This window comes from Meriones unguiculatus, chromosome 12 (assembly GCF_030254825.1).
Source record: "Meriones unguiculatus strain TT.TT164.6M chromosome 12, Bangor_MerUng_6.1, whole genome shotgun sequence".
In the NCBI taxonomy this organism is placed as follows: domain Eukaryota; kingdom Metazoa; phylum Chordata; class Mammalia; order Rodentia; family Muridae; genus Meriones; species Meriones unguiculatus.
Window position 1 is genome coordinate 20,801,937 of NC_083360.1, and position 18,971 is coordinate 20,820,907.

The 18,971-nt window shown below is 41.2% G+C and overlaps 1 protein-coding gene across 5 annotated transcripts in view; it reads left to right on the plus strand.

Annotated features, from left to right (window-relative positions):
- Prom1 (prominin 1) overlaps positions 1–18,971 on the plus strand; it is a 95,492-nt gene that overhangs the window by 37,110 nt on the left and 39,411 nt on the right. For all 5 annotated transcript variants that reach the window (XM_060365368.1, XM_021654446.2, XM_021654445.2 and 2 more), the window contains exons 3-7: positions 326–381; positions 6,673–6,878; positions 10,132–10,252; positions 14,126–14,189; positions 15,537–15,626. In XM_060365368.1, coding sequence (XP_060221351.1) covers positions 326–381; positions 6,673–6,878; positions 10,132–10,252; positions 14,126–14,189; positions 15,537–15,626 — 537 coding nt within the window. The remainder of the gene's footprint in view (positions 1–325; positions 382–6,672; positions 6,879–10,131; positions 10,253–14,125; positions 14,190–15,536; positions 15,627–18,971) is intronic.

Sequence of the window (18,971 nt, forward strand, 5' to 3'; positions counted from 1 at the left end):
GCTCCTGCTGGCACAGGTTGTGTTCTGACCTCCACTGTGTGACACTGATGGATACAGCCCAAGGCCTTGTCCATCTTGTGTGGCTATCCTACCATTGTGTTACATCCCTTCAATAAATAAATGTAAAAAAAAAAATAACAGCAGCATCTATGTAGAGTTAGGCTTATTAGCTTAATTACTTACCTATCTTAGAAAACAGGACTATCATTATAAGGATGCTATGTCCACCTAAAATAATTTATAACTACTTCATAGACCTTATGTTTATGCATTGTATGCTTTTACTGAAAAAAATAATTTTGGAATTTTGTGATTTTTTTTACAGATATGATCAGAAAAATCATACAGAAGAACTTTGACCTCTCAGTTGATTCCAAGGAGGTAACCTTCTGTTTTTGTTATTAAAAATAACAAATATGAGAAAAATCATGCTTGGCTTGAACACAGGTATTTAAACAACCATTATTTTATCTGTAATTTGGTAATTTTCTTTGACTAAGGATTTTTTAAATTTAATTTTATTTATATATTTATTACAATTTTTTCACTTTGTATCCCCACTGCAGCCCCCTCCCTTGTCTCGTCTCCTCGGAGTCACATCCACCTTCGCTCTTCTCCCTCTGTGCCCTTCCCTAGACCCCTGATAAGGGAGGATCCTCCTCCTTTTCCATCTGACCCTAGCCTATCAGGTCTCATCAAGGCTGGCTGCATCATCTTCCTCTGTAGCCTGGCAAGGCTGCACCCCCTGGGGGTAGGTGATCAAAGAGCCAGCTACTGAGTTCATGTCAGAGACAACCCCTTGCTAGGGAACCCACTTGGAAACTGAGCAGCCAATGGGCTTCCTTTGAACAGAGGTCTAGATCCTCTCCATGTATGGTCCTTAGTTGGAGTATCAGTCTCTGCAGGCCCCCCTGGGCCCAGGTATTTTGAGTCTGTTTTTCTCCTTGTGGAGTTCCTGTCCCCTCCAGGTATTTCTATCTCCCTCTTCTTCCATAAGGATTCCAGCACTCTGCCCAAAGTTTGGCTATGAGTCTCAGTATCTCCTATGATACCCTGGGAGGTCCTCATAACAAACCAAGTAATCCAATTAAAAATGGGGAACAGAGCTAAACAGAGAATTCTCAACAGAGGAATATCGAATGGCAGAGAAATACTTAAAGAGATGCTCAATATCCTTAATCATTCAGGAAATACAAATAAAAACAACCCTGAGATTTCACTTTACACCCATCAGAATGGCTAAGACCAAAAACTCAAGACATGATACTTGCTGGAGAGGTTGTGGAGAAAGGGGAACCCTCCTCCATTGCTGGTGGGAATGTAACCTTGTACAACCACTTTGGAAATCAATCTGGTGCTTTCTCAGAAAATGAGGGATAATGCTACCTTAAGATCCAGCTATACCACTCCGAGGCAAATACCCAAAAGATGCCCCACCATTCAATAAGGACATTTGCTCATCCATGTACATAGCAGCTTTATTTGTAATAGCCAGAATCTGGAAACCATCTAGATGTCCCTCAGTGGAGGAATGGGAACTAGAAAAGATCGTCCTGAATGAGATATCCCAGAAACAGAAAGACACATAAGATATATACTCACTTATAAGTGGATATTAGCCATATAATATAGGATAATCATACTAAAATCTATAGTTCTAAAGAAGCTAAACAACATGGAGGACCTTAGGGAAGATGCTTAATCCTCATTCAGAAGGGCCAACAGGATCGATATTGAAAGTGGGAGAAGACAAGGAACCTGGCTACGGATTTTTATGGAATATTGTCATAATTTATAGATCCCATTTGACTGGCCGCAGAAATTTCGAAATTGAAGGAAAACCAAGTTATGTGTCATTCTAAAATTTCCTGAAAAGAAATACTAGGTTCTTTGTTTGTTTGTCTGTTTTGTTTTGTTTTGCTTCATTAGCTAAGGGAGAGAAACTCCCTAAGCAGGATGGCTGCTTGAGAATCTTAGAAGCTAGAACCAGTGATGTGGGAGGTTGTTTTTAAAAACAGTTTGGTACATGGCAGCTTCCCATCTGTGCTCATTTCTGGGTTTGTTGAGCTCCTACTAGGTGTGCATGCATGGTTAGAATTAGAGGAACAACTAAGATAAGGAAGGCTGTACTTGACAAGTGGGGGTCAGGACCGTATGGTTCCAGGGGAAAGGGCAATACGGAAATAAGGAGGTGTGAAGCTACACATAAAGAAGCAGAGAAAAAGAAGCAATTCTGAGCAGAAGCCCTGACTAATAGTGACCCTGACAGAACTGGAAAGAACAAGAGGGGTTGGGTGGGGAGGGTGTGGCTCTGGGAGTACTGGGGGAGACCGAGCCGGAGCACAGAGGTCAGGTGTGGAAGAGGTGAGTGAGCAGCTTCCCAGAGAGGAAGAAAAATGACCCAAGCCAGGCAATGGGAGGCAAGTAGTTTAGGTTTTCAGAAAGCATTGAGGGGTCTTGTTGAGTTCTGGACAGACCACGAGGCATGGCCGATCTGCCTCATTTACTTCTGTGACCCAAACAGAAGAAGATTCCTTTGATTTTGGTTAGTTTTAAGTGGGAACACATGAACACATAGGCAGACCTCTGTGTGTTGGGTGTAGGATGATTAAAAACCAGGGGAACTATGTCTGTCATGTTCTTAGACCACAATGAGGTGAGTAGGGCAAGTTGCTCTTTCCTGTTCTGCTCTGAGGATGGTGCCAAGGGAACAGTGACATAGCCAGCACGAGTCTGAATGAGAGTGCCCATTGCCCCAATGGCTAATGCATTGAGACCTTGTAGTTAGAAATGGCTTCATCACAGCCTCAGTTTGTAATAAGTGATACTAGGAGAATGGTGACTGTAGAAGCCAAAGGGAGAAACTGCTGTGGAAGCCATTTTCGTTGGGAAGTCAGGCTGACTATGGCGACAACTGAAGAGTGAACCACATCACTTTCTGCTCACTGTTCTCCCAGGACTCTGCAGAATATCCGCCTTCAATCCCCTCACATCCTTTTATTGCCAAACCATTGTCCAGATTGGCTCATATCTCTGGGCAAAATACAATGACTGTTGCTTTCCATGTATATTGAAAACACTAGCATGCCTGACTAATTTGATGGCTCAAATGACAAGGGTTCTCCTAAGGGTGGGTAGAAATAGGGACATCACCTCACTTGGATCCGGGTCTGGAAACTCCAGGATAATCGAGGAGCCTGGAAATGGTTCAGCTACCTATTTGCCACCTCTTCACTTCAAGGAGCAGACACACCGCTAGTCGGAGCTCACATCCTATTTTCTGCATGAGGAAAGCACACTCCAGGGATCTTGGAGGACATTTAGAAGAGAGTGTACCACAGGAAATCATTGGAACCTGTTGGTAATAGGCTCTGGTCTATATCCTTTTCAAGTTTCAGCTTGTCCTAAACACGATGAAACACTGATGACAGACTAGCCATTGCGTCCCTTCTAGTTTTTGCAAAAGCTTCATTAGGTACCTTCTCTGTTTATCCTGCCCATGAGGTAACCGAGACTGGGCGACTGGGCGTGGCAGTAGGAGCAACACCGAAGAGGTTCCCTAGAGATTTTGATATTGTTCTTCAGAGCTGGCTACTGGTATTCTAAAAAGATCCCTAGGTGGTTATAATAGACAACTGAGTAGAAAATCGTAGGGCACCAAGGTACAGAATCAAGATTTCAACTGCTGTATAACACAGAAATAAATTTATCCTGTACAACAGCTCATTTGGAAAGAGACCATGAAAATTCACCTACCATGTCCATGGAGTTATTTATTGTCACCCTGTCAAATATATCAGGCAGGCTGACTGTTAAGTTGGAGAAATTACAAAAGAATTAGCCCTTTGTTGTCGCTTATAAGTAGAATGACCTTTCTAGATCAGGATGACCAGCCGTAGTCGCCAAGTGAGGAAAGATTTCTTCCGAATTATTCACTTGTAATCATCATGTGAGAGCTCCCCTAAATACAGATAAATGGCCTTCTCCAGACCTGGACGCATGTACTATAAGGGAAGAGGAGCCTGGGAGGTTTTTGTGGTTGGTGGATGTGGGAGTCAGGGTTGTGAGTGTTATCAAGCTCATAGACGCACCCAGGAAGACAGAATGGGACTTGTCAGGAGGCTCAGGTGATCCCTGGGGACATGTGTATCTGAAATGTCCCCAACTGCCAACATTTTCCATGCTCCATTAAAAAAAAATTGTTAGAGCATTGTTCTTTCAAAAGTGTGAAGTCCTGTCCCAGGTAAGGAACAGTTTGAGCACATTCAGATTTCCAAACCAGAAAACTTCAAAACAGTAAAATGGAGAATGACGCAGCTGCCTCATTTTATTTTGCTCCAGAGGGCATTTAGAAACAAAAATAACAGCTTTCTTCCCCCTGGCACAGGTTACCAAAACTGATAGTTTTATAAACTGAGCACATTTAGCTTATAGAAAAAAAATCATTGAGATCTGCTTTATTTTCCTCTTGTCATTATGAGTTGGTTCATCTTCATCACTGATTGGTCTCTATCTGTGGACCATACCAACAAATCTCTGATCTTGGGTTGTGGTTTTTATGACATTAGCACATCGGTTGATATAGCTTTAATTGGGTAAGTGTTGCATGTGCGACTTGCTTTCTTGGAGGTGGTATGGCAGGATATGGCTATATGGCAGTCCTTTCTTCTAAGCGAGTATATTATTTCTAATGGCAAGTTCAGAGCTACAGGACAGTATGAAAGATGATGTACAATGCCCAAACTTCCTGGAGAAGGCAGCATCTATGCTGAGACCTGAGTTTCATCCAGGATGAAACTGGATGTGGATGACCTGGGTAAGGAGACAACCTGGGAAATCAGAATGAGGAGTGAAGAGAACAAATGATTTGACAGAATGACAACCAACAACTGAGAATGGCCAAAGAAAAATGAGGATGTGAAGCCAAGATTGTGTGATAATAAAGGACCATGCTGGGAAGTTTGCCTTAGATGTGGCAGAACTGTACTGGATGTTAAACAAGTGAATGACACTTCCAGCTTTCATTCTAGAGGGGATACTTTGGAAGAGCTGCCTTTGGCTCTTGGACTCTTGGCACCCTTCATTACCTACTTCATGAAGATCATATAGCAAGGATGTTAGCATCTATAACTTCCCTGTTGTTCCTTTTTCCTAACTAATGACCACAGTGACTTTGGACCTTTCAAAACCCAAATGTGAACTCCAGGACTTGACTCTAATCAAAACATTAATTCTCAAATATACACTCAAGAATATATATTTCTTTCTTATGTTGCTCCATCTTGATTTTTTTCCAATGTGGAATATGGTTATGGTTAATGACTCATGTGACTTTTCTGTTTTATTTTGATGCTTGCTGCCTCTGCTACATACAAACTCCTCAACTACTTTGATTTCAACAGCCAGAAAACATAGTCTTGGCTTTGAAGGTAAACAGTGCGCTTGCTGTCTGTTCTGTGTTGCTGTTTGTCTTAACTCAGTGAGTAGTGTTGTCTCTTTTGGCATTTTCTGTTCTTCCCTGGTGTCACCCCTGTAATAGTGTTTAAATGTGTTTTGTCTGTGTCTCTGCTGTCATATTTTACCTTCCCTTCGTGTGATGTCAAGATAATCTACAATGTGCTCAGAGGTCACGACCCATCAAAGTTAATGTATAGATTGCCAAATCCTGACTAAACTGTGGCCTAGAAATCAACTCTGACACACCCTTTAGGTGGTAGAGAGCTCACCTCTGTGAAGTGGGACCACAGTTTTGTATCAGGAGATGCTTTTTAGTTCTGCAGATTTCAAGAACAAAGTCATTGTTTTCTTCAGCTGCCTTCTGTCACTAGTATATTCCACTGTGGACAGGCTTGAGAAGTGAGCAAACAAGAGAAATGAGTGACTGTGCATGGGACAAAATGAGAGGTGATTTCATCCTCTAGGACATTGTTCTGTGTAGTCCAGGACCAGCTTGCAAGGAGAGTAGAACTATATTAAGGTCTAGTGATTCTCTACGGAAGTTGTGCTGCATCCAGGGAAGTCAGGACCTCTGTGGACACGGGCTGCAGATCCTCATACTCACTAGTCCATTTTATGGATGGCACAAAAGCTCCACTTGCTGGTGGCTAATGATTGCCTAGGCACTTCCTCTTTAATCATACATTATCTCTAGTTTTCACAATGACCTGATAAGAGCCATACTGTTATTTATGTTGGCACATAAAGCTAAATGGCCTTGTGCTTGACTCACTTAGAATGTCTACACTTTATTCAAAATTTAGGTTCTTTTATAAACACTGAGTTTGTCACTAATCAATCCCATCCAACATGGCTCAAAGCTTTCATAATCTCTACTTGTTCTGTCTTCCTGATGTAAAACACCCTGTTTGTGTATGGTTTGCTAAACAGAGCTATTTTTTTTAAGCCATCTGGAAAACAAAACGCCTTTGAAGCTGGAAGAAAACCATTTCCCACTTGACTTTTCTCTTAGGTAACTTCCAGGCAATTGAAAGGAATATTACACTGTTGGCCAGCTTTCTGGTAACTTAGTATTCCACTTCCTTCAGTGCAGAGAGCTTCTAAATGGATAAATGTGGAAATGCATATACGTTGAGGTACATACAGCAATGAGCACCAATGGAAAAATCTTCCTGTTTTGCATGACGTGTGCTGTGTCTTTCCTGTGCATTGCAGATTGCCTACTATGAGATTGGAGTTCTTATCTGCGTCTTCCTGGGACTGCTGTTCATTATCCTCATGCCTCTGGTGGGCTACTTCTTTTGTTTGTGCCGTTGCTGTAACAAATGTGGCGGGGAAATGCACCAGCAGCAGAAGCAGAACGAGCGGTACCGGAGGAAATGCCTTGGCAGCTCCCTCTTGGTGATTTGTCTGCTCATGAGGCAAGTCAAGACTTGGACTGTCAGAGTGTTGCTAGGAGATGGGGTAATGACTCCTTTTAGTCCATGAGTTTGTTTTATTTTTTTCTCCTCTCTTCTTTCCTCTTTTGTCCTTCCTGCTTCTCCTCTTCTTCCTTTGTGAGCCTTTTTTTGTTCTCCTTCCTTCTGTCCATGGCTCACTATGTAGATCTGGCTGTCCTGGAACTCACTATATAGACCAATCTGGTTTTGAACTCATAGAGATCCCCCTGCCTCTGCCTCCCAAAGTACTGGAACTAAAGGTGTACACCACTACACCCAACTTTTTTTGAGACAGGATCTCACTACACGGTTTAGGCTGACCGTGAATTTACACATCATAAGGACTGTAAAAGTACTGGCTGGGCCTGAACTTCTCATAATGTCTGCTTTGGCTTCTAAGTCCTGGATTACAGGTATGCCCTAGCACACCCAGCTAAATTCATGAGTTTAAAGTGAAATGAAGCAGAAAGGGCCAGCAGAAGTGACTCCCAAAGATGCCGCTGTCAACTAGAAGTTATCGTGTGGAGGTTGCTCTCCTTTACTTCATGAGTGGGCCTTTCAGCAAGCTCATGATTTCTTTAAATATTTATTTTGTGTTTATGAGTATTTTTACCAGCATGTATGTCTGTGTACTGCATGTAGTTCATGACTAGAACCACAAAGGCCAGAAGAGGGCATTGGATCCCTTCATACAGGAGTTAGAAATGATTGTGAGCCTTTATCTGAGTACCGGGATTTGAAAATGAATTCTCTGGAAGAGCAGCCAGTGTTCTTAACTGGAGCCTGAGATAGAATTATTTTAGGGGCATTTACTCTGCCCCCTTTCACTTCTAATTATTTATTAGGGGTTTCTATCCCACTTTAGACCATTTAGTTCCCAAATAAAGGACACAGAGATTTATTAGAGTTCTGCAAATAAACTAAAAAAAATCCCAAGCAAATTTTCAGTGTAAATGTGTATGTTTAAATTGAAAATGTCAAGTCCAGGGGCTAGAGAGATGGCTCAGCTCTTAGCAAGGCTGCTTTTGCAGAGGATCAGGTTCAAATCCCAGCACCCACATAGTTGCTCTGTAACTCTAGTTCCTGGGGATCTGGCTTTTGCAGGCACCAGAATGCAAAGGTGCACAGAATATCAAACACCCAAACAAAGATAACAACAACAACAATTTTTAAAATGACAGTTTCAAAGGCCTTCATGGTCAGGCAGAAAGCATGGGAAGAAACCTAGGAGATGTCAGGTGGCTGGCAGAGCATTTTCTCTGCAGTTCTCTAATGTGCCAACAACAAGGCAGGCAGTATTGCAGGAACTTTCCAGTATCTACAAACACCTGTAAACTGAATTCTTACATAAAACTTCCCAATGTGTAAATACTAGTAACTGATAAAAGTTTTACTATATTGACCAATGCTAGTTTCCAATTTTGATCTCTAGTTTAAGCCTTTCATTTAAACAAAGTAGAGAATAAATGATCCCATTTGCTGTGGACTTAAAAATTCTCTGTCAATCATTACCTTTTTAAGCAAACATTAGAGCCACATAAATTAATTTCTATGCATTTTGGCAGTTACCAGTCATGACTAGGCTATGAGGAAACTGAGAAAAAAACAACCTAAGGCAAAAAGGCCATAACACTTTAGTGGTTTCCCTTCTCTGGACCCTGATGTTTTGTTAAGCTACCAAATAGGTGCTTTGTGTAGAAGAGTGAAATGTTTTCAGTTTTTGAGCAGAAGTCAGAAATTTTTATTTATAGGATATACAGCATTACAAATGTCTGTACTTTGTGGAAAATAACATCACATACTTACAAATAAAGACTTAAGAGCTTTTACAGATGAAACCTTTAGAATCTGAAGTAATTTTTTTCCTGTCAGTTTCTAAGGCCTTAATGAAATTGGCCAGCGAAAGACAAATAAATGCTTTTAGTATGTATGTGTATATGTGTGTGTAAAACCCAAGAAATTGCTTGGCAACATGATAGGCAACTTCGTCTTGTTTTCGTTTGCCAGTTACTTGCAAAACTGTTCTTAAAACATACTTATACTGTGTACTGGGTAGTTACAAAGTCACAGTTTGGGTCTTTTGGGTCTGTGTGTTGTGCTATTTATTAATTCCTTGCTGCCCTCTAGTGGTTAGATCATAACGTATTTTGGGTTTTAGCTTCCCTGCGGCTTTGAGAGGTTGGTTATGTTTCAATTTTGAGACAAGGTCTCTGTGGAGTTGAGGTTAACCTGGAGTTACATGAGGTCTTCTCGCTTTGCTTTCTCAAGCGTCAGGATTACAGTTACACCACCAAACCTAGCTGGGAATTTACTGCTACAACCTAAAATTTGAATGTTCAGAGGTTCTCCTTCAACAAACCAACCAACAAATCAAGAGATCAATAGTGGCTGATATCTATAAGAGCTGTTAATATGTTTAAATATAGTCTTTTAAGATGAGTGAGAAAAAAGTTTTACTTTTCACGTATAGTCTTTCCGGAAAGATGATTCTGTGAAGGATTTTGGAAGTTCTTATGATGTCTATTTTATGGAAGAATAAAAGTATGTTTTTCATAAACACATACTCAGTAATTTCCATGAATAAAACAACCATGGAAAGAGACCTTAGCCCTCAATACAACATGGCAGCCTCATTTGGTTTGATTCTGTACTTTCTATAAATGAGCATCGGGCATGTCGCTCTATATGTGTGGTAGTTTCAAAATTGTCACCTTGACTCACCCTGGTTTGTATCATGTGGAAAGGAAATCACTGTATTTTGTCACAGCATCAGGAAATGAAACTAAGCCTTCCTATAGTGCTTTAACCAATTGAATCATGAAAATGATTTCATTTCAATCAAATGAAAAACCACTAGAAAGCCAAGTACCTTGGTTTAAAAAAATGCTAAATTTTGCTCAATCCCTCTTCTCTGGGGGCAGCTCAGTGCATGGGAGTGTTTGTGTGGGTGAAGAGGGTATATTCACAGGGGACACACACGTGCCCCTGACAGTGCCTGATCCTTTGTCACTTTCCTTCCAGCATTGTTGTTTTCATTAGTGAGGGTCATAATGCAGTACCTCAACCTAAGTAGAGGTCTGTCTTCAGAGAGGTCTTAGTACTGTTAAGTATTTTGGTAGTGTGTTTTGGTGGTGGTCTTAGTGGGTGGACTGCAGAGGAAGGTGGCCTTTCTGCGCTCCTGTGGTGCTGAGGACAGCGGATCTTGGCCAACCCTCTTTCTGCTCTTTCCCTGAAGCCTTGGCATCATATGTGGCTTTGTGGCCAACCACCAGATAAGAACTCTGACTGAAAAGACCAAGAAACTGGAAGAGAGCAATTACAGAGACTTGCAAACGCTCCTGGCTGAAACTCCAAAGGTAAGAACCTGCAACCTGCACATTCCATGATGCTTTGTGTCTGCTCTGAGTCCCTGTGTGTGCATTTGGAAGCTCACCCAAACCTTGTAAAAAGTCAGTGAATCCACATGGAAAGGCATTTCCCTTTAATGATGTAGATGAAGAAACACAACCAGAGAGTTCTCAAAAGCATGAAAACATTGTTTCCATAGCTTTAAGAAAAAGGCATCTAATTTTGCCTCATTTTATTTAGGTTTAACAAAATCACAGCACATAGGAAAGTACCTAATAATTTTAAGAGTCTCACTGTGGGTTGTTTCGTTTGTTTGTTGTTTAGTTGTTGGATGCTGTTGCATTTCTTTTTGGTGGTCTACTTAACCTCTTATCATTTGCATACTATTAAGATGGAATTATTTATATACACTTGTTTATTCTTATCTGTATAGGTGGGTCAGTCTCCTTTGGAAGGACTCTCGCTCACACACACACACACACACACACACAAAACGTCATTTTGGAAGAGGGCAAACAGAATGATTGAAGGCAGTGATGGGGAAGGCCTCTTTTGTCCATATCCTAGGAGTGTATGTGATGGTGTGTCACCTGTGAAGCTTGTGATTTGCAAAGGATCCAAGCAGGAACTTGTTAAAGTCTTCTAGGGTCCAATTTCCAAAGTCTCCCTGTGCTTTGGTTAGGTTTCAGGGTCCAGGGTAGGATCTGGGACAGGATGCAGACTTTTCTGTTTGTTTTATCTCTTGGGTTGCCTACTGATGGCTCATGCAACTGATCAGCAACCAATCACGGAAGATGACTGAAAGAAAAGGAAATAGGGGAGGGAGTCCAGGATTCCTTCTCTAGTTCTAGGGACTGGCTACACTGCTACTAAGGGGAAAAACTTTTAACTGGCCACCTTTTTTTTTTTTTTTTTTTTTTTTTTTTTGCCACAGCCAAGACTGTAAAATGGCTTCTAGTCAAAACTGCAAGGGGTTCTCTTTGACCTGAGATTAACTCCTGTGCAGGGTCAGGCCAAGCACAAAGGCCTCCACAGGCTAAAACAAATATTTTTCTGCTTTTCCTAGGCTGATAGTTAGACCCTGAATCGCTGTTAACTTGTTCATAAATTGGTAAGAAAAAGAAAAGATGGGAGAAAGTAAGCAAAGACCATTCATGTACACACTGTCAAGAAAAAAAGTAGATAAAGTTAAGAACTTTAACTTCAATAAATTCCCATAAGCTTACATATGAGAATGATGTTGATTTCTGTTAGTGCCCCTCTGCAGAAACTGCAGCAAGTTTAGCCTGCCAGTTCCATAGCATCAGTCTATATGTACACACACACACAAAAAAAACAATAAGACATATAGACCTTTTCATATTCATACACATATTCAATGGACAATACAAAAGGAGCTCCTTACACAGAGACAGACAATTGACATACACTCATGTAACATATGAACAAAAGACAGACTACATATTTATATGTAAACATACATCTATATACATATTTACAACTCATGGATGAAGCAAATTCTAGCCAGCTTTCATTCAATGGGCTTCCACCACTGGACTTCTGCTAATGGTGTGTGTGTGTGTGTGTGTGTGTGTGTGTGTGTGTGTGTGTTTTGCCATCATTTATTGTATAGCCTTTATACCTCGGAGACAAAGCTCCCAGAAAAGGAATTACCTCATTGTTAAAAAGGAAATTAATCACAAAAACAGATGAATTCTAAAATACAACAGGTTACAGGTTTTAAAACTAAACATTTCTTATCTATGCATCCATTATATAAGTTCATAGTAAGTTCAGAGTGACAAAGATTGACAAGGCCCAAAAATTTACAGAGTCTAAAAATTACAAGAGTGTGTGTCTTTTCAATTTAGACTAACCGGGCTACACATTTTTTCAGCTATGTCTAAGTTTATAGTGAGTTCAGGGCAATAATTTTATCTGACTTTCATTCTAAAAAACTTAATTTAAGATTACAGTATATAATGCCGTGAGGTGACAAGGTATAAGGAATTACAACAGAATAGTTTGTATATAATAACATCAAGGTTTGTACTTAATTAGACATTGCTTGGTAATCCCATTATAATTTGGGTTCATGGGAAGTTTAAACCAACTTGCTTATATTTATGGTGTATACCAGGATTTGTAATGAAGGCTTATCTTGAGAACACAAGTCTGTCTCAAACCTATCTCCTAGGGAGGCATCTGGAGGTCCACAAAAGTATTTATTGCAGCCACCAGCTTTCTAAAGCTATTTTAGAAGTTCTAAAACAATTTAAAATTTAAAATTATTTGAGATAAATCATGAATTCCATAGTCAGGAATTAATTCATTTGAACAGCAGTGTATCTTCATTAAGATCCCATAGGAAGTTTGTTCAATCAGAGTGTGTATACTCAGAAAGTGATTCACACCATACCAGAGTATAGAGCGACACAGCGGTGCACAGAGAATGAGTGTCAGAGACTGGAAATAATTCTGGGGTGTGTCATGGTATAGACTTTGCAAAATACTGGATCCCCTTCCAGAAGGTCCCCCTGCCTAGTGAGCTCCTTTAACAGAATGGCTCCCGACAGGAACTGACTTAAGGGTGTGATGCTCATGGGTACCAGCATTGGGCCAGAACCCATGGACCCTTGAACAAGATCTGGCCTTCTGCATGGACTCTGTCCTCAAAAAACTGCCCATCAAGTGTGGCAAGCAGCTGGACGTACAAAAGAAACATGGAGGCCTCTGGAAGGGTGGAGAATAGGGAACCCTACATGGCTTTACAGTCTAGCATAGGTACACTTTACTTTTTCCCACCTTGTAAACGAAAACTTATTTTTCATGTAACACCCGAAGATTATTCAAAAACAAAACAAAACAAACAAACAGAAAACAAAAACAACAACAATAAAAAATCCTTTCCACTCCCCAAATGCCCAAAGTAATAACAATGGCTCATGAAATCTAGGATAGCTTTTATCATCATATAAAGTTGATAAATTCCTATGACTTTGTGGAAACTGGTTGAACATTTATGAAGACCTCTAACAAATAGAAAATTTACAGATAACTGAATAGACAACTGACAGACAGAGTATAACTATCCCCAAATAGAGCAAGATGTTTCACCTCTAGCAACCAGAGAAATGAAATTTTAAACTGTCATGCGTGTTCAATTGGGAAATTTGGCAAACCCTAGAAGAACGTTAACCCAGGCTTGTAGAGAGGGCAAAACGCAGGCCCTCTGAGCCACCATAGATAAGAGGATAACCACTCCTTTAGAAGACCGGTTGGGAATAAATCAATATCATGGACTCGTGTGTCAAAACTTAAGATGCTTGTCAATTCTTATTCACTGTGTTAGGAGACAGATCTGTCTCCTTGAGCCCGGGTTGTCTCTGTGACGTGTTCATGTCCAGGAGAATACAGTGGACATGACCTGGGGTTAGTTTGAAACTTCAGCTTCTAGGAGCCTTGCATCGAGTATCTATTATTCTTTCATTGACAGTGTTCCTGAGAGCACCTTGTAAGAATACCCAGGCTGGTCACTAAGGAGATGCAGGATCATATATGGAGAAAAATAGATCCACCCCTGTTCCTCCATATGGTCCCTGCCATGATCCATCTAGCCAGTCAACAGAATCATGAGACAGAAGACATGACCTCAGCTAGGAAGTTTATAACAAGCAAGCACAATAGATACATTTATGTTAGGCCAGGAAATCTTGGAAGAGTGATGATCAAAGTACAGAATAAGATGAGCATGTACCGTCTCCTAGCTGTCTCTTCTTCAAAGTGCCCTGACCGAGTTAAGTTTTTGTATTTTAAATCCCTATCGTCTTTGTATTACTTTGCATCCCAGAGGGCAGATGCCATGTAATTTTCTTTTCCAGGAAATTAACTATATATTGGTTCAGTACACCACCACCAAGAAGAAGGTGTTCTCAGACCTGGATGGTAAGTAGCATTGAAAATTAGTTTGCATTTTTGTTTATTATGGTTCAAAAGATGCTTTAGCTACCTCCTATAAAGCACTGACCAAAACAGGAAGAAACTGAAGGTAGGAAGAAGACAGGAGAAGCTCTAGAGCTCCTGGCATTTGCCACTTGTGATTGTATGGTTAAAATCCATTGTTTAGAGACTGGAGAGATGGCTTAGTGCTTAGTAGACCTCATTGCTCCTGTAGAAGACCTAGGTTCTTTCCCCATCACCCACATCCATAACTTCAGTTCTAGAGCATCCACTGCCTTTTGCTTCCCCCAAGGACACAAGGACACATGTGGTGCACAGACATATACACAAGTAAGACACTCATCCACGTAAATTAAAGTAAATTTATACATAAATATAATAAATATAATATAAAAATAAAAAATTTTAAAATCCACCCAATGCTGTGAAACTTCAGTTTCGCAAGCAGAGGGACTTGAGTTTCTGTTTGTTTTTTTTTTTTGCCGGGCCAAGCACTGGTAGTGCACACCTTTAATCTCAGTACTTGGGAGACAGAGGCAGGCAGATCTTTGTGAGTTCAAGGCCAGCCTGGGCTTTCTAGGACAGTCAAGGCTACTCTCAAAAAAAAAAAAACAAAAACCCCCCAAAACAAAACAAAATAAAACAAAACAAACAAACAAACAAAAACCCCACCTCTGTCTTAAAAACAAATAAAGTAAATAAATAATCAATCACTTTCCTGTAGTGATTTTTCACGCAGAAGAAAATGTGTGTACCTGCTAAGTACTCAGTTAAATGGGCTTTTGAAATAGCCTGGCCCTGTTCTTTGCTGGACCGTGTCTCGTTAGAGTTCACATGCAGCTTGGTTAAGTGGTTATCAATAAAAGGCGACATTTGGGGATATTTGGTTGGCAGGATTGGGGAGAACCAGTGGTACTGATATCTATTGTTCAAGATCAAGGATGCTTCTCATCATCCTAAAGTGCACCGGACAGTTCACCCCCATAAAGCAAATCTGGTCCCAAATGCGGTACCACAGTGGAGAAAACTCCAGTGTAGATGAAGAGCTGGAGACAGTGGTCATATAACGCAGTTCAAAATGACAAATGCTGTGGTCCTCACACAAAGCCTGAGGGTCCATGGAGAATAATTTTCCACTGGGGAATGTGAGTTTGAGGACTCTGAAGCAGGTTATGGTATCTCACACCAGGGCCCACAGTATCCGGAAGAGAGGGTGGGACTTGGGGACCGGAAGACGTTTTTCAGGCGTAGACCCCTGGGGTGTGAGGGGAATGCATGAGAGCTGAAGGAGAAGCAGGCTCTTCCTCATCAGCTCCTTTTCTTTGAATCCAGGTATCGGCATCTTGCTGGGAGGCAGGATAAAAGACCAACTAAGACCCACAGTAATCCCTGTTCTCGATGAGATTAAAGCCATGGCGACAGGTAAGCTTACTGGCAAAAGCAACCAAGAATAACCCATCCTGGATTCCTGGCTCCACAAGGTGACTCTCTCTGACTTGGGTTTCCTTGAGAGTGAGTAGGGATGGTAAATACGGTCCGGTCATGCAAACAGGCCTGACGAAGACACAAGCTGGCCCACTATGTGTGCTGTTTTTCAAAAGCTTGTGCTGACCCATATGATACTGAAAAAAAATTTATTTGAGGTATTAGTGACCCAATTTGATAGGGGTTGGCCACTTGTCTCTTAAAATCAAGTTTTACCTGAACACAGTTATACGCATGTGCTTATGTATGGCTTCTGGCCCGTTTTGTGCTGATGTGGCAAAGTTTTGTGGTTTTTGAGGAGACCATGTCCTCAAAGCTTATAGGTCATTTACTGTATGGACTTTGAATAAAAACACATCTTCGATGTGTTGGGTGTGGTAGCACATCTGTACTCTTGGCATCAGAAAGGAAAGAGAGCCATGACTTTGAGGCCAGCCTGGGTTATGTAAGGAGTTATGGAGAACCCTGACTTAAAAAAAAACCAAAAAACCAAAAACGAGTTAATTAATTAGTTAAAATGGGGTGGCCCTTTGCAATCTTCAGCTATCAATTTTGTTAGTCACTAACCGTTTCTCTTCCAGGCTAGGAAATCCAGAAATGTAAATAAATCTCAAAGACTGATCAACTGTTTTGCTTCTTCCCTTCTTCCCTCGTTCCCTCCCTCCCTGTTTCCCTCTCCCCCATTCTCCTTTGCTTGTTTCTGCTGGTCTCATTCCAATGTATTTCCTGTGGTAAATGTTCATCTCTAGTTTCTCATCCTTTTCCTTATAAAATTATCGTGTATGTGAACATATGTGCATGTGTGCCACTCATCACATGTGGCAGTCAGAAGTCATCTTTGTGGGGTTGGCTCTCTCCTTTCTCCTTTTAGAGAGTCCAAGAGATGGACCTTAGTGTGTCAGGCTTGTGTAACCAGCACCTTTAGCCCAGAGCTATTGTCCTAGCTTCTCTTCCTCTTCTAGAAAAGGTAGCAGTTGTTTCCAACCAGTACCCTACCTTGAAGAACTTTTTTCATTTTTTTAATCAAAATTATATTTGTGTGAATGTTTTTGCCTGCATGTATGTATCTGCACTATATGTGTGTATTTGATGCAGGGAGAGACCAGAAGAGGACATTAGATCCCCTGGATCTGAAATCGTAGTAAGCCTCCACTGTAGGTGCTGGGAACTAAACCCGAGTCTTCTGCAAAAGCAGCAAGTGCTCTTAGCCACTGAGACGTTTCTCTAGCAGCCTACCCCTATTTAACTCTACAGGTCCTCATATGCCATATTCTGGCTTAAGAGCTGCACATACTAATTTGAAATGCTATTCAGTCTAAAGCCATTGGGCTGACTGGGAAGTGATGGCATTGGCTTCCAGACCTCATCTGACAAAAGCCCATGTACCCAGACTTGACTTGGGGGATGGTGTCTAGATCACTGGGGAGAGTTTGGAAGTAGGATGTTGTGAACCATTCACAGGAAGGCCAAAGAGTGAGCCCTTTGGGAAGATCTGGTTCTCTTTGTCCAAGCGGGAATGACTGTTAGGTGGCTTCTAGGCATCCTCCATCGCAGACACACTGCCTTTCAAGACCACCCAGGCCCACAATCTAAAGGTAGTGAAAGCTCCACAGAAGCAAAGGAAAACCACGCAAGAGTGTGGTTGGTGTACCCACTCAAAGGTTTAATAGTTTTTAGTGTTTTAAAACAATGTTTAAAAATTTTTGTTAGATTTACATTTCTTCACCATTTGTGTGAACATACTGGCACAGGCCATACCTGTGTGGAGGTCAGAGGACAGGGCAGCCTTCAGCAAACCCACATGGCTCCAGAGATCAATTCAGGTTGTTCGGATTCGAGCACCGAGTCCTTACCCACTGAGCCATCTTGCCAGCCCCCAACATTTAGTGCTTGATTTATGTAGAACTTTCTAGATAAACGGTAGAGTGGCTTATATTTTTCTTGGTGTTTTACATATTATTAAAGCTCTTTTTACAGCCAGCTTGAATGTATTAGTTTGCTAAGCTTCCTCCATGGCCAGAGATATGCATTAAAATATGCTCAATAAACCATTCCAGCATTGGGGGGGGGTAGCTAAAAGGAAAACCAGCCTATATGCTTCATGTGTTGTGAGATATTCTGCAGAGAAGACCCTTGCACATGGGTTCTAGCCAACAGAAGGTCTTTATTAGCTGGCTGCTGTACATACTGGGTGTTTTGCACCTGAGCACAGTCCTGAGTCTTTCTCAGGATGAGCATTTAAGGGCAAAATCTTAGGTTGACCCCTCAGCTAGCAAGAACAGTTAGCCAGAAGTGGAACTACAGAAACTAAAAAGCAAGGTTACATTTAGGCAAGTTTCCAGAATTATTATGGACTTTGATGGATTAGGTTTTTGCTTTTGTTTCATCAGCCTACCTGCTAGGTTCCAAGGCCTGAATGGTACTTCCATCATGGTGTCAGTTGTGCTAAGCTCTGGGAGCTACTAAGGTCTGAGGGTCTGTAACACATGGACTTTGGAGAGAGCTGAAACAACAGTTGCCTGAGCACATCACATGTGGGCTGCAGGTCAGTCCACAGAAAGGGAAGAGCATCGGACTGGCAAATGCTAATTGACTGAGGTTAAGAGTTGAGTTGAAACTGTGAAACTGAAAGGTCTTTTCCGATTTCTACAGATGCATGCAGCCTGGAATCATGGAATAACTCTGAGTTACAGCCTTGTACATATATTAGGGGCATAACATCCTTTGTAGGCATAACATCCTTTGAAGGTTTTAAAAAGTATAATAACTACTGGGTCCTTCCCAGGACATGGCAGAGTAACACCCATAACCTAGACTGTCTCTAGACAATGACTAAATAAAAATGTGATTCCTGGGCCGACAACTCACTTTATCATTTATCTTTCTTTGTTTTTATTCTTTCTTGAACTAAAATTACTGAAATCAAAGGCCAGGACAACGAGATAAAACTCAGACACAGAGGCCAGCATGTAGGGTCTCTTACCTTCCTCTCGTGTTCTGTTCTGTTTATTCTTACGTTCTTTTTTCTTTTCTAGTGGTAAATGGTTTTATTGCGTTTCTGTATATAATGGAGTACAGAAAAAAACTGCCAATATGGCCACTCCATTATGGGGGGGGTGATTTTATTGTAGATAAGAGGGAGAAAATATTCAGAGGCATCTGGAAGAGTCTAGAACAGAGAGAAAAAGAAGTAGACTTGCCATGACCAGGGCTGTCTCCAAGAAAAGCAAGAGAGAGTCGAGGTGGGAGTGGAGGTTTGTGGAAAAATCATGCAGGTTATAA